Here is a 15,376-nt window from a genome sequence, read left to right as displayed (position 1 = left end):
GTAGATCTGGCAAGAAAAATGATAAGTTGGCAATGCAGGTTGTTATCAATGCTATTATTAAATGTCATAATAAAATATAATAATTGTTTTACAGATGTTTTTCAATTACCAATGCATGTATGCTTTTAAAGAATGTAATAACTGTTTGTAAGTGTTGTATGTAGGTACATAAATCTAACATAGGTAATATTTTCCTAGTTCTGCTGTTGAATGTTTACGTTAATAATAATTATTGATAATGATTATTTCTTTATCAGTATTTATAAAAATATTAACATGCTATAATAAATATATAATACGTAGGTACTATGATTGTTATCCTGTTTGTTCGGGAGTTTCAAATTTAAAGCCAAGTATATTGTTAACCCTTTTTCTATGCCTCACGATATTACTATGGCAGTATCTAACAGGCTGCAGATTTTTGACGACACACATTGAATGTAGAGAGAAGCTCTTACTAAAATCGCTGTAATAAGGATAATTTGTGGGGTAGTATTTCATAATTATTCAAACAGATGTCACTATGTGTTTAATTTTTTAGATTATACAAATCAATCAGCAGTGGCTAGTAATTTGAGTTTAAAGTCGGACAAGTTAACTCGCGAAATTTGTATCTGCGGCCTGTCGATCACGGCCTCATAGAACCGGTTAAAATTTGCTGACAGTGACTGTGTCCCCCTTGAATCAACAGGAAAATGCAATACCTACGTCATAATATTGTACTAATAATTATTACCTTTACCGATCATTTTATATTCTCATATTCTAGTTAGGTTCATTCTACCGCATTATGCATTTTAAATTGTCTCATGTATTTTTTTAACATTTCTCTTCATAGTATTTAGATTCTAGTAGGAATGGCTCCCCAATAATTTATATTATATTTTAGAGACTCATTTAAAAAAATGAGTGTTAAACTGTGCCTGTTTATTTTATACCATCTACATTTTTTTAGTGAAGCTGCGTAGATTTATTAATTGAAGTTTTTTCTTAATGTTATTAATTATACAGGTTGTTAGTGATTCTTTTATTTTCAGATAACTGCTTTACTATAATATGCTTATATGTACTCATATTTAGAATAATAGTAATTAATGTATTTTATTGTAAGCGTTTGTTTTCAATCAGCATTTTCTGTAGCTAGAATAATTACTATAAACATTATTTAAAAGGCTAAATTAACCAAGTAAATTTATTTTGATTTACTAATAAGGATATTTTCGGGCACAATAATTTTATATCTTGTTTGCAATGTAGCTAGTTTTCTTTCATATTTTTGTAGTAATATAAATTTAGATTTAAACAAAGAAACAGTATTTATTTTGTCAGCAACACTACCCGTTATAATATTACTAATTATTATTATGTCATGTTGATTAATAATTATTGTAGTTAGTATGTTTTATATTCAAATATCGAATGCTATAATTAGATTATATTATTTTTACTTCTGCGTAATATTCTATGTATCCTAAATACACAGGTAGAAATTAACGTTTACTGTTGTCAATATTTTTGTATGTAAAGGTGCAGTTGACAAAAATTCTATTGTAAGTATCTTAGTAACAATAATTGATATTATCATAATCTATTCTAAGTAGGTGAATGGATTGGTATAATTTAATTGGCTCAAGCTTCTTGACAATCAAATTAATTCCAATGTTTTTAGATAAAATATATTGTTCAATAATTAATTGTTAGGTACCAGGTTATGTCCCTGTCTTAGCATCTACCAGTGGCGAGGGGTGAAAGTAGACTGTTAAGATCCGAGTGCACACTAAACTTTGTCTTTCATATTTACTGGTTTTCATTGAACTAAGACTACAATTTTCAGATAGTGTTGGTTAGTTTTTAAAAATCAATTAAACCCTGCGTATCCAAACCATAATACTTTAGGTACCTATGCTATGGGCGATCCGACCAAAACAGTGCACACTTTTTCATCCATTCTTATTTTTTTTCGTTGAATTAATAATACATATTATAGATGGCAGTGGCGAAGGGTGACTTTTGGAAAGAGGTAAGCTGTGGAGTAACCACGCTTGTCAGATATATTTACGGGAAATAAGAAGATAACCCATTATTACTACTGATGAATAGGTACACTAAATTGATGAAATTTCAAAAGCTCAATTAGTTTATAAATAAGCAATTAGTTTAAATTATGTATTTTCCTAAACATTTATAAACGTAACATACCTACACGCTCAAAATATCATCTTTGAAAATATCCGTTGTTGTGTATAATATGTTCCATAACAATTTATAATTTAACCCATAAAACTAGACATTTTAAAATGCTTCTATATTTAAAACACAGACTTAATTAAAATTAAATAAAAATCGCGAGATATAGATATAGAAGTTATTTTTTAAATTATCTTATTAATAATTATTTTGAATAAATGTGCCCTAGCGATCTAAACGCAAACTAAGCAACTTATGATTACGGAATAAAAAGCCAGACAGTGGTTGGCACCATGAGACTGAAGTCATACAAAACAGATCTGGAAAAGGGGTCAAATTAATTCATAATATAGTTGAATCCAGGCGGCGCTAGTATGGATATATGGTTATAAACCTTATTAAATAAAATAAAACTTCTAAATTCTGACGATAGATGACTCTGAATTGGATGGATTTTTCTGTGTATTTATTTATTTTTTAAATTAAATTAGTAACTTGAAGATCTATTTTTCTTAGAAGTTAGGCTTTAAATAATCGCCTACTATGGAGCCTTCGCCACTGACATATGGTTAGTTTTTAAATCATTAAACTCTGCCTAAACCAAATCATTAGAGATAAAAATATTATTTTATCTATAAAATATATGTACTTATGATATAATGTCATAATTTTAGATATTTTATAGAGACAACTATTTTTTTGACTATTATCTCTTAAGGCTTGGTTTAGGCAGGGTTTAATTAATTTTTAAAAACCAACCAAAACTATATGCATAATGTACCCTTAGTTTAATAAAAACAAATACGTATAACTGGCAAAGTTTAGTGTGCACTATTTATGTCGGATCTTAACAGCCTACGTCCACCATTCGCCAGTGGCATCTACAGACTAGATTTCTACAAATATTACAAGAACTAATTGAAAAGTATGTCTGCAAATTAATATGTATTTATACATCATATTTATAACAAAATTTACTTACTTAAAAAAAATATAACTATTTTTATATCTACACTTTTGAACAACATAAAATGTGTACCCATGTAATTTATAATTATTTAAAAGTGCCACAATGCACAATTGACTAAACATACTGAACAGTTGAACTCCATCCCATCCATTCATCACTAACAGTGAGTCTGTACGTGTTACATTCATTAAAATCGGTAGCACTCCACTTGCAATCTTGCATAGTTCTCAACGATAATTAATTTTAGTGTTCTTACTGACATCTGTTGACTAACAATATTTTTTTAACGTATTGGGTGTTATAATAACATTAATAGGACCATGAAAACAAAAATACAGGTTCACTTGTATCAGTATCGGAAAAAAATTGATACAACATTCGAATAGGATTGTATTTAATGTTCACTGAACCGATGTAGCTTGGTGATTAGGCAAAAGTATTTAGGAATAATAATGGTGTTATAGTGTTAAGTTTATATATGAACTTCAAAAAAGCTACCAGAGTCTAAATATATGAAAGAAGATGAAAAAACTACATGAATGAAATAGAATGATGCTGACTGCGTAACACTCTAACTACACTTGATAATGGCCATCTGTTGAATTTTCATATGAAAATTCAATGTTGTTAAAATTTAACCTAGGTACCTATTTATTAACAATCAGAGCAGGTTTGTTTTTCTGTCAAATTGCAAACATGCACAAAGTTGTGGATTGGATAATAATGAAAAATTAAAAAAGATACATCATAATTTTTTTCACGATTCTATAATTAAATTGATTTCTAATGTGTAAAAAAAAAATTTAATAAACAAAACCCTCCTTCGACTACACGTCCCTCCATTTACCATTTGTTGTTATTTTTACTCATTAATTTTGCACCATATAGGGATGAAGGAAATGTTCGGCGGATGCACACAGCCGTGAAGCTGAACGAAGTTATTGTGAACAAATCCCACGATGCTCAGTTAGTTATCCTCAACTTGCCAGGCCCTCCGAGGGACACTAAGATGGAAAGAGAGTCGAATTGTAAGTACCCTTTTCAAGAAATCTAATAAAAAAATAATCTTAATGCAATTAAATACATTTTTATTATCATGATATATCATGATTTAATCATTTAATAATATGGAAATTTTGAATGCATCTATTCCATACAAGTTACATTTACTGCAATTACAATTAATTAATTAAATTATTATAGCAGAATTTGCCTATTTTCATAATTACACTAGGTACTAAATATTATTATTTTCCTGGTACTAATATTTGGAATAAGGAAATTTTCCAACAAATAATTCATATACTGCCATCTATCATTTTATCATGTAACACTTTATACACTGGAAAATAACCAAACTGCAAGAATCTCTGCAGTATTTGAGTTATTTCTGAGCTATTAAGGAATATTTGGGTACAACCATTTAATTTGGTGAGATAATGAATTTCATATGCACCTGTAGATGAAGCTGAATATTATATAAGGTGAATGATTTAATTTCAAACAGTTGTTTTCAGGTACAGGTGTTATAGATTTATTAAATTGTAAGGCTATCTGGATACTAAAACGTAATGCATATTCCTGAGCAACACATCTTGCGTGATGTCTGTAAATTCCTTCTCTTCCGTAAAAGAATTCCCTTCTAAAATTAATTGATCGACAAAAATATTATGATCTCTTTTGAATGTATAAGACCTCCAAATCAAAAAATGTTAGTATAACAGCATTCCTTATCAAAACAATGTGTGAAAAATCAATAATAAAAAAAAACTCCCAAGCTGCTCTTTTTTAATGAAATTTAAGCATAGTGTGAGGGTGAGGGTGATAGTAGAAGTTAGGGTGAATATTGATGTAACCACAGCCAACAATGTACAAATTTTATTTTTCATTACAGATATGGAATTTTTGGAAGTTCTCACAGAAGGTTTGGAAAGAGTGCTCATGGTGAGAGGCGGGGGACGAGAAGTCATCACCATCTACTCTTGAATATGCATTTGTGTCCTTTTAACACTTAAGTCTGCCGCTAGTTGTGTGTTAATATTAAAATCCTTCTCTTATTATAACCCGACATATTGGAGAGCCGATAGTGAAAACTATTAAAGAAGATCGAGATGTAATCCACCTGTGAAGTGTGCTATTAAACGAGGATGAAGTATGTCTTAATGGGCCAAATCTCACAACTACGAAATTCTCAGCTATTAGAAATAAAGAAATCTTTTTTCTTACGCAAGACCGAAATGGCTCTCCACTACCGCCGCGAAATGAGATGTGATTCGCAGCGGACGACTGTTGAAAGTCGCACCGCAACGCTGTGTGAATAAACATTAATAATTGGATGTACCCGAAATTCCTTAATGAAATGAGATCTTATGAACGGGTACAGAGCCTTCTTTCTGACATTTCAATTAGAAAAAAAGTGATGGTTTAGTGATTTTGCAATATAGTACTTTTTAATTCGATGATAAATATATTATACTTTGTAATTACTTTAAGGCGAAATTTGACAATTTGAAATTCTGCGTTATGTATTATAGTGATGTGTAATCTTTTGACTAATTAAGTTCGATCGAGATTATCTACAAGAACACTTTGGATGTATTTGATAAAAACCTCAAATGATTTCGAGAGAGGCATTCATTTCGATGTACTGTTGTTGAGTTGCTTTATTAATAGAAGATTATTTTATTTAGATACATATTATTAATTCTACAAATTAGTATTTTAAATGCTTCATAAATATCTGTTGATTTAGTAATATGTTAGTTAACTGTCTTACTGGTAAGCTACAGTATGCAAATGTGATCGCAATAATAGAAAAAATCTAAGAAATTATACAAACATTTATAATGCAACTATGTTGCTGTAGGAGTGATTATTATGCTAATGCTTTTTATAATGATGTTATTTTGAGAATGTAAAAATCTATGTATTGTTTGACCGATAGATTAGATTTTCATATATTTCATTTGAAAGTATGATGATAAAAAAAGTATTCATAGAATATGCATGAATGAATGAGATTTTGCATTGCTCCTTTTATATTATCTGATAAATTATAATTTTCTGCTTTCAGTTTATACTGAAATTATTTTCATGAAAAAAAAATAATGCCTACGTAAATTATAAGTTCGATCTGGTGGAATGAAAACAAACCTAGATACAGCGCAAATAACGTTATAAGTAATAATGCAAAACTACTGAAAAGAGTTTTTAAAACCAACCGTACCTGTATTAGCATTGTTCATGTATCGTACATAATATGTCCCGTTTTATTTAAAATTCTGCCATTAGTTTTCACCCATTATTAAGTATGTAAACATTAAATATTTTGAAAAATCAATTATTTTTGACAGAAATGAATTCACATTTTAAACATTGCAAAATCAAACATCGACTACAAAATAGGAATCTAATAATATGATTTATAATTTATATATATATAGCTCTGTTATTCTTGTGTATCAACTTTCAATTGAAATGTCATAACTTGCTTAGTCATTGTTTTTCCATTCCACTTAATATAATAATAATTATAGATTTATTTAAAAGTTTTCAAAATATTAAACAATATCATGTTTAGTCTCAATGCCTAAAAAAGTATTGCATCATTATTAGATTCACGATTATAATTAGTTTTATATTAAATAAATATTTTCTTTCTACATATATAATATACCTACTTCATTTCTGATGAAATTCAGTCTTATAGCCAAGATACAAAAATTTAGTAATATGAATTTGGTTAGAGATAAATTAATTACCTTTTTATGATTTCTGATTGCTATCAGTATTAGAGTATTAAATTTTGTTAAGGAAGACAACCCGCTAAACGTGTTTAATACATAACAACTTGATGTGTTCTTATTCATAGTGAATGTGTTTCAAACACAATATTATATTGAAGTATTTTTTGATTAACTTTGATGCACGATTTATTTTTAAAATATCATTTTACTTTAATCGATTGATAGTTGTTGTAATGTAATATTAAACGATTTGGATTACGATTTATGAATATATTCCGCAGTATAAATGTGTAATTTTAAATAAAACTCAATGTCAAATATGAAAGTAGCTAGAATGTGTGATAAAATTAGCATTAGTAAAATCTATAAAGGTAATTCGATTATTCAACCTCAATTTATTAAATAACATACCTACATATTTAGTCACTCTCTATGTGTCAAAAAAATGAAAGAATTTATAAAATTACATTAAAACTATATAAATGATTCTCATATAATATACATACCTATATAAACTGTTATATTTTTCAAATTTTTAAGAGAAATCTGGATTGTATATTTACAAGATATAATATTTATTATTAACAAAACTTGGCGGCTGGTCTATGTCTATGCTCAATCCGTAATTAAAAATACAGTTATTATATATAATCATTATTCAATATTATATGTATTATGTTATTGTGAATTAATATATTAAATTGTCTGAACATTTGTGTTGAATATAAAGCTGTAATGGATAATTATAAAGTATTTGTAAAATTTAACATTCACATAATGCATAAAATAAATCAGGGTTGACCTTAGGTATCGTCTCATTAGTTGTTTTATAAGCCTGTTTCCTTCTAAAAGAAAGAACAGGAAGCCTTTTAATTTGGAGCGACGTTTTCCATCGGTAGTTATTAGGTTCAACCCTGAATTCTACAATGTGATTATGTCATGTTTTGTAATAGTGACGTACGTATTCGTAGGATACTTATCGCTATATATAACAATTATTACTTTATTAGTTAGAATCATAATAATATATTTACTAAATACATATTTATCTCTATGGCATACTTTTCATTTAATTAAAAAAAGTATACTTCTTTTAGGCCTTTAATGTACCTGCATTAAAAATGGAAAACTTTTTTAAAAATCGATCCTTTAGGAACTCGTTAAAAATTGTAATATCGTCGAATAAGACTTCAGTTTGGCGTTTGGTGGATTGGATACATTACAAGCTTGAGTGCCAATCACTCGGAATCTTATTGATTGTCCAAACAATGAATATTGTTGAACTTATAAAACCATGATTGTGATTTAATTTATATATATATTATAATCATTGAACTCAAATGATAATTACATGAAACTGCCATTAATTTGTTACTATTTCTTCGCATTATAAATGTGTAGTTATATAATTTGTGTGCTCTTCATCATTATGTAAATGGTGCATGAATTTTTTTTAAGAAAATTTATACCTTAAATCTTAGGATATATTTAATAAAAGAACAAATAAAAGTATTCTTTGAAACGTAGCTACACCATATTTAGATACATACATAGATAACTTTACTATGATGCTAAAAATATTTCAAAACCGTAACAAACTTAATTCATTCAATGTATTTTAGCCGTTATGACAAAATTTTCAGTTAGGGGAATGAAAATTATATCACTATTCTTAAACATAAACAAAGCATTTAATAATATGATCGAAGCACAAGAATATTATTATAATCGTATTCAAAATTGCCTGACTTGATGGTTAATTATAATAATAAATGTACCTATGCATACTAACGGATTAAAATATTATTTATCGGTTTGCTGACAAAACTAATCGATACATACTAAGTTGTTGGATAATTTATATTATATGATATAATATGCATAATATAATATTATTTCAAAGGGATATGAAAGCTTTTTTATTATATTGTCTGGACTGTGTTAATTTTGATGTTGCCTTTTTATTATATTTATGTTATGTTTATGTCTTATTCATGTTATTACAACCATTTTTGGTTATATATTGATTTTAAGATTAGCTGATAGTAGGTACCTAATCATGTGAATTTTCATCTAACATAGTCAGTTGCAATATATGAACATTGACGAGTCTAAAAAATATGTTACTATTAGGTATGCATGGAAAATATATTTATATATTATAATAAATGTACGTATAAATCCAACAGTGACATAAAATTGGCAAAATATATTTCTTTTAGACATTCGAGTCAAAATTAACATTTTGATTATTGCAGCTGACTGTATGTCCATTGATTTGTTTCAAATAAAAGGCTAAGTAATTCAGTATGCTATTCGTACCCGCTTAGTGCTCGGCCGTAGTGATTTGGCGGGCGCGGCGCGGCGGCATCTTGCAAAAGTCAAACGTATAACCGTGTGTATTATGCCCCAAAAAAGACACTGTCTACGAACATTTTACACACGGTTATACGTTTGAGTTTCGCAAGACGCCGCCTCCGCGCGACCACTACGTTCTTGCACTTACTTAATAATTAACATATTGAACGTCTAGCGAGCGCTTTATATGATTTTTCGATGCCATTATTTATCAGTGTACTTTTCCAAAAGGAGACAGCGGTGATTAGTGACCATAAATTATATTTTACGCAAAGCAAAAATTTTACTTGACCCAATATTCCATACACTATCACGACTGTATATTCCAATGAGCAATACAATTAATCATATGTAGATACAAAATACAATTGTAAAATAAATGGTCATTTTAAAATGAAACTTTTCACAAATTAAGCGGTAGTGTGAATGATAGTAAGCATAATACATCTCCCTTTTTCATATACTGAAAACCATCACTTAAGTCTCGTCATATTGTGAAAATAATTTGTTGTTATATTATTATATCAAGTTTCGACATCAGCATAATATTTTTATTGTATTTTTTTGTTATTAATGTTTCTGATCATTTTCAACTCGTTGGGTAAATGAGACTTAGAAATAATTTTCTGTTACCGATATTAAAAATTATGTAAAACACTGTGTACAACATACATAATAGGTACCTAGAATGATTGATCTTGAATCAATAAATCACTATTATTTAATTGAATGTTAAATAAATTCTAGATGCCGATATGGACTATTAATTTAAATGCTGGTACTTTCTACCAGTCGAAATCAGTAAGTAACTCCAAAACGTGATTCTTTTTTGTTTTCAATTTACTAAACTTGCTCAGGTCACATTTTCAATATTAAAATTATCAGTTATGATTTAGTGTGGCCTAAGTGCCTTGCCATATAAATACTATTATATTGATGTTTTTTGAAAAATTCAAGAAATCGATTTATTAAAGTTTCAAAATAGAATTTCCGCATGAAAGAAATGTTAGTATCAAGGTAAATAATATCTCAAATTATTCTTACTCATGTTAAGTAATATAATAATAAAGAAGCCGCCAAATAAAATTTTCTGGTTCCGGAAGTTTCCATTCCTTTTTACAAAGTTATTTTAATCAATTTATAAATCACTGTGCCAAATTCTTTATAAAACTTGATGCAGTTTTTATTTTGTGTCAAATTTAAAGGATTTTAACAATGTAAGTTGAGCTTTTTCGTTGATTAAGTTTTCTTGCATCATTATCAAAAATCATATAGATTTCATGAATTTCCCATTGAACTTTGAGTGTTAGTCACTGTAAGACGTAATTGTGCACCGAAGATTTAAAAATATTTAAATTATCGTTTTTTAATGTATTTTTTTTCAAAACGAATTTTCTCGTGGCAACATTGTTACCTTAGTTTAGGCTGTGAGTCAGCGTATAGAATCAACCTCGCGGGTTATGTTGTAATATGCAACTGAGTAATCAAATTCTATCGCCGAAATCTGACTATCAAAAAAAAAAAAAAAACAAATCACATTAAATGTGTAATTTGTTGCATGTTATAGCATGGTCGAAAAATCTCTTTAAACTGTAGGTAATTAGTTTGAAATTGATACTATGAGATCTTATTTTAGAGTTTAAGAAATGACTTGCATAGATTTCTAGTAATGAATGTTTCTTATTACAGATTTTAAGAAAAAGTATAATTATATGAATGTTAAGATGAGTTATAAAATATATAAATATAAATAGATTTGTCATTTTATTTTCTACTTAACACATTTTCTGTAACCTTTATTCAAAATTATCCCATAAAACGTTGAAGAAAGTCAACAACCTACACAATATATTACATGACGTTGCTGTATTTTAAATACTTCCTATGTGGTTTGAGTCATATTCTGAGATAAAAAACCTGTTTTAAAAAATAATCTTAAATGATATACTTACATATATGTTTAACATTTTTTGTAGATCCTAACCATAAATTAAAATTGGATAAACGTATTTTTATTATTAAATTGTAAAATCATAGCCTTTTCCAGGTTTTTAACACATAGGATTAATTCTATATGCACCGTGTTGAATACATTGAATCATGTGTAAACATGCCGTGTTCACATAAGATTATTTTAATACCGATCTATTGCGGTGGACGCTCATATACTATTAATTATTATGGTGCATGATTTTGGATGCTCTCACATACTATTAATTTAATATCGATTTCATTTGGCGATTTAATTTTTTATTTGATCTTTCCACAAATGATATAATACAGATGGTAGAGAAAAAAATGCGCATCACGTGGTATCATTAATTCATTTTCGTCAAAATCACCACATAGGTGGTATATAATATACAGCGACGATAACTAAACATGGTATACATCACAATTATTATAATTTAATACAGTTATCAGGGCAAATTACAAAATAAAACCAAACAAATATGTTTATTAATTTTTTAATACTTGTATATTTATGAGTGTATAATAATTTACAAAAAACATTATATGGACAGATAAGTACAAATAAAATGGAACCATTTAGATAACCCCATACAAATTGCAACACAAGTAAGTATGTAGATAACTAATATGCAATAAATAAAATCTTCTATAACAGGAACATGTACAAAAATTCATTATTACATATTATATAATGACAGCCATACTTAATTAATTTAAACTCAAGTTACATATCTTTTTATTGAAATGTTTGAAGTAGGTATACAGAATATTATACTATGCCCAAAAGGTTTTATTACATCAAGGTAAAAAGATAAACTAGGTAAAAACTGAAACTACAGTAAACTCTCTATTAGCCGTCTTGAAACTAACAAAGTTTTATAACTCCCCAAAGAAAAGCTAGCAATACTCATTCGATTGTGAAGGAAATTTTTTCCAGATGTAGAAAGCAGGCCATAATAGATATTAGATAGAAGAATATTTTGTATGTATTATGGCTTAGTTTAGGCAGGGTTTAATCGAATTTTAAAAAGCATCTGCAATTTGTATTTTTAGTTCAATTAAAACCAATAAATATGACTGAAAGGGGGGGATTATTTTGTTAGATCTACCTCCACCCTTTACCACTATTCTATACTAAAGAGTGTTTTGCAGTATTGCCAGACGATTTTTTGAAAATTCAGTACATAGATTGAAAAAAATGTAAAATAATCAACAATTTTACTTGATGAAAAATAGATTAGTGGCCTTCAAAGTGCGCTATTGATATAATCTCACAAGTATCTTCTAAAAATCATGCAAATCTGAATTTCGATATATCTATATTCAAATTATATAAAAATCCATAATTTGTATTGTCCGTATTTTTCGATTATCAATGCCTCCCTCCCCATCATTAGCAACGATAACCAGGAGTTTACTGTATTTTGATTATTATATCACTAGATAAAAAATACATAGTAGGTACATTGTAAGTATGATACTTTTAAAATTACTAATACACTGTGTATTATTTTTAGACTGCAGATTTAGCTTGCTTGAGATTTTCAATTAAATACTGCTCTAACTCTTTTCGATGCATTATAAGTTTTGACATCGTATCAAACTTAAGATTAACCACTTTAAATCCTAAAATTCTGAGATGCCTTTCACGCATCATTTGAGGACCCAATAATGTCTCCTCATTCGCACAATAATATTCTGGTAAATTTATCAACAATGCAACATTGATATTTCTGTCGATTGACCAGTTTAAATTAAGAATGCTACTACGGAGTCCTTTAGGGTGCAACATAACATCAACTACATACAATTCAGTCGTAAACAAATTAGGTAGCAGAACAGATGTCGATAAACAATCTGCACCTCCGGCAACACTTTCAAGACTATCTTTAATCTGGTTGACTAGTCTTTTTATTCGGCCGTCTAACCAAAGAGATTTTGACCTATGATCTTTGGGAAGCAGTGGACCGTGATAAGTTTTACATTCTAATGTCATAGCAGTGTCTATGAGCTTCAACTTATGTCTAAGTACATTTCTTTTCTGCGATGTGTTAACTCTTTCAAGAAAATATGGATTGAAAACTTTCTCCACAAAATTTAATGGATATTTTTCCAAATATATGCAAGCCAACATTATATCAACAGTGTCTTCGGCATTGATTTTTGAGAAATTATCATTGAAAATTGCTTCCACTTGTTCCCAAAACTTGATTCCATCACTGGGATGAAAGCTAAGCAGGCCAAAAGTGTATAAAAACGGTTTTAAAAACATGGGATGCAAATCTTTTCCGTGGATTATAAAATACTCTACACAACCGCCTAAAATAATAACATTTCTAATTTTAAATAAAGTACAATAGTTCATAATAGTTGTCAACAGTAAATGTGATTTTATATTTACTCCTTTGGCTTTTACATATCTTGAGAGAGCCTTTTGGATTTCATTATCTGTGTACTTCAATTGGGCGAACTTAGCTATGATCTCCAACAGGATTTCTTCAGGTATGGCGTGTATATTTACATTTAACCATCTACCGAGAACACTTAAAATTTTGATAGAATATATATCATTTAGTGTCACCGCATGCAAAATATCAATAACATGGTTGGATTGAAACTGCCACCACAGGCCGATGGTTCTTTTTTCTATAACACTTAACACGATTCTTTGACTTCTTCTAAGATACTGTAGAATATTGTAGCAGCACAAAAGATTGTCTTTGTCAAATTCCTTTTCCCGTTCCGTGAAACCGAACCACAGCTTATCAATGTTTTCATTGAATTTAGTTATATGCGTATTTTGACCAAGAAACAAAATAACATCACAGAGTTGGCGAATAGTGAGCTTATTGTCCGTAATTCTTCTTAAAATTTCATCCAAAATTTGATTTCTGTATATTTCATTTCGATCACTCACAACTTTTAAAGCATGAATCAGAGTGTATATATTGTCACTTTTTATAATAACGTTTACAAGCTTCTCTGTTATATCAGCACTACTAAAATTTGTGACTTTTTCTACATTATTATTAATACTGTCAATTTCCTCCAAATTAAAAAATCTTTCTACAGCCCCAATAGCAATATTTGGTGTCAACGAACTACATTTTGAAAGCAATAAGACAACTTCATTGGATGATGAACAATTGCTGAATTCTTTTTTTATCATTCGGTGAATATCTGAATCGCCCGTCGCTTTTGATGAAGGTTCTTTGCTGCAGTCTATCTTGTTTACAAAAGGTGCCAAAATATCTTTCACTTTACGAACAATTATAGGCAACTCTTGCACGTTGCAACCGTCTTGGAGAAGTATAGTACTACTTCCAAATTCGGATTCTTTTCCGGTTTTGTCACTTTTGGATCGTTTCCATAAATCTGCTGAATAATATGTAAGATTGGTTGAGGTTATGCTTATCCTTTGATAAGTTAGCCTACCTACACGCACTAAATATTTTAAGCAAAAGGAAGAATGCATGTTTCATAAATTGCTTACTCTTCATATATAAATAACGGTCTTATAACTATTAACTTTTATACGTCTAAAACAACAATATTCAATAATATTAACGACATTGCGTACATTATTATAAAAAAAAAAATTACTCACAGTCACAGACCATAAACTAAATTAATATACTATTTCATCAGCTGTCAAAATTGTCTGTCTATTTAGTCTATGATTAGTATGATTGCCTGATTCTGTTGATAGTGTTGCTAGATATAACTTTCAAAATTGAGTAGATTTTTTAATTTTTTTCAAAAATAAGTAGGTAGATTGACAAAAATGTGTGAAAATCAACGATTTTACTTTATAAAAATTCACTATCACAGTTAAACAAAGTAAAAATAAACTATAATAAAGACTATTTTTGTTGTTTGCAACATCTGTTTGTAGCAAAGAGATTGGACTCCTCCCAATTAAGTACTCGGCCCACGACATCAGTGTTGCCATGTCTATTGAAATTTCAGTAGATCTACTGATATTTTTTGATATTTTTGGCAATATACTGAATCTACTGATATTTTCTGAAATCTACTGATATTTCTTCATTTCACAAAATTCCCACCAGCCGGGAAAAAAACTAGCCATTTTCGAAAATTTAGGAATCTGTGGCCCGCGGCGAAATATTTTTCCCAAAAA

At 28.7% G+C, this 15,376-nt stretch overlaps 2 protein-coding genes across 4 annotated transcripts in view; one reads left to right on the top strand and one right to left on the bottom strand.

The window, feature by feature from the left end:
* kcc (solute carrier family 12 member kcc) overlaps window positions 1-6,250 on the top strand; it is a 227,919-nt gene extending 221,669 nt beyond the window's left edge. For all 3 annotated transcript variants that reach the window (XM_085947198.1, XM_085947199.1, XM_085947197.1), the window contains 2 exons: window positions 4,046-4,185; window positions 5,052-6,250. In XM_085947198.1, coding sequence (XP_085803324.1) covers window positions 4,046-4,185; window positions 5,052-5,143 — 232 coding nt within the window. In that variant the 3' untranslated portion in view covers window positions 5,144-6,250. The remainder of the gene's footprint in view (window positions 1-4,045; window positions 4,186-5,051) is intronic.
* Window positions 6,251-12,624: 6,374 nt separating this feature from the next.
* Window positions 12,625-14,852, bottom strand: LOC147071994 (FAST kinase domain-containing protein 3, mitochondrial-like). The gene has a single exon (XM_085947200.1). The coding sequence runs from the start codon at window positions 14,708-14,710 to the stop codon at window positions 12,749-12,751; it is 1,962 nt and encodes a 653-aa protein (XP_085803326.1). The 5' UTR covers window positions 14,711-14,852; the 3' UTR covers window positions 12,625-12,748.
* Window positions 14,853-15,376: the final 524 nt, after the last annotated feature.

The sequence above is a fragment of the Rhyacophila brunnea genome, unplaced genomic scaffold, assembly GCF_057557595.1.
Source record: "Rhyacophila brunnea isolate RB1 unplaced genomic scaffold, BYU_Rbru_1.0 scaffold_2, whole genome shotgun sequence".
In the NCBI taxonomy this organism is placed as follows: domain Eukaryota; kingdom Metazoa; phylum Arthropoda; class Insecta; order Trichoptera; family Rhyacophilidae; genus Rhyacophila; species Rhyacophila brunnea.
Note: the sequence above shows the minus strand (reverse complement) of the source record. Positions and strands in the feature narration are given on the sequence as shown.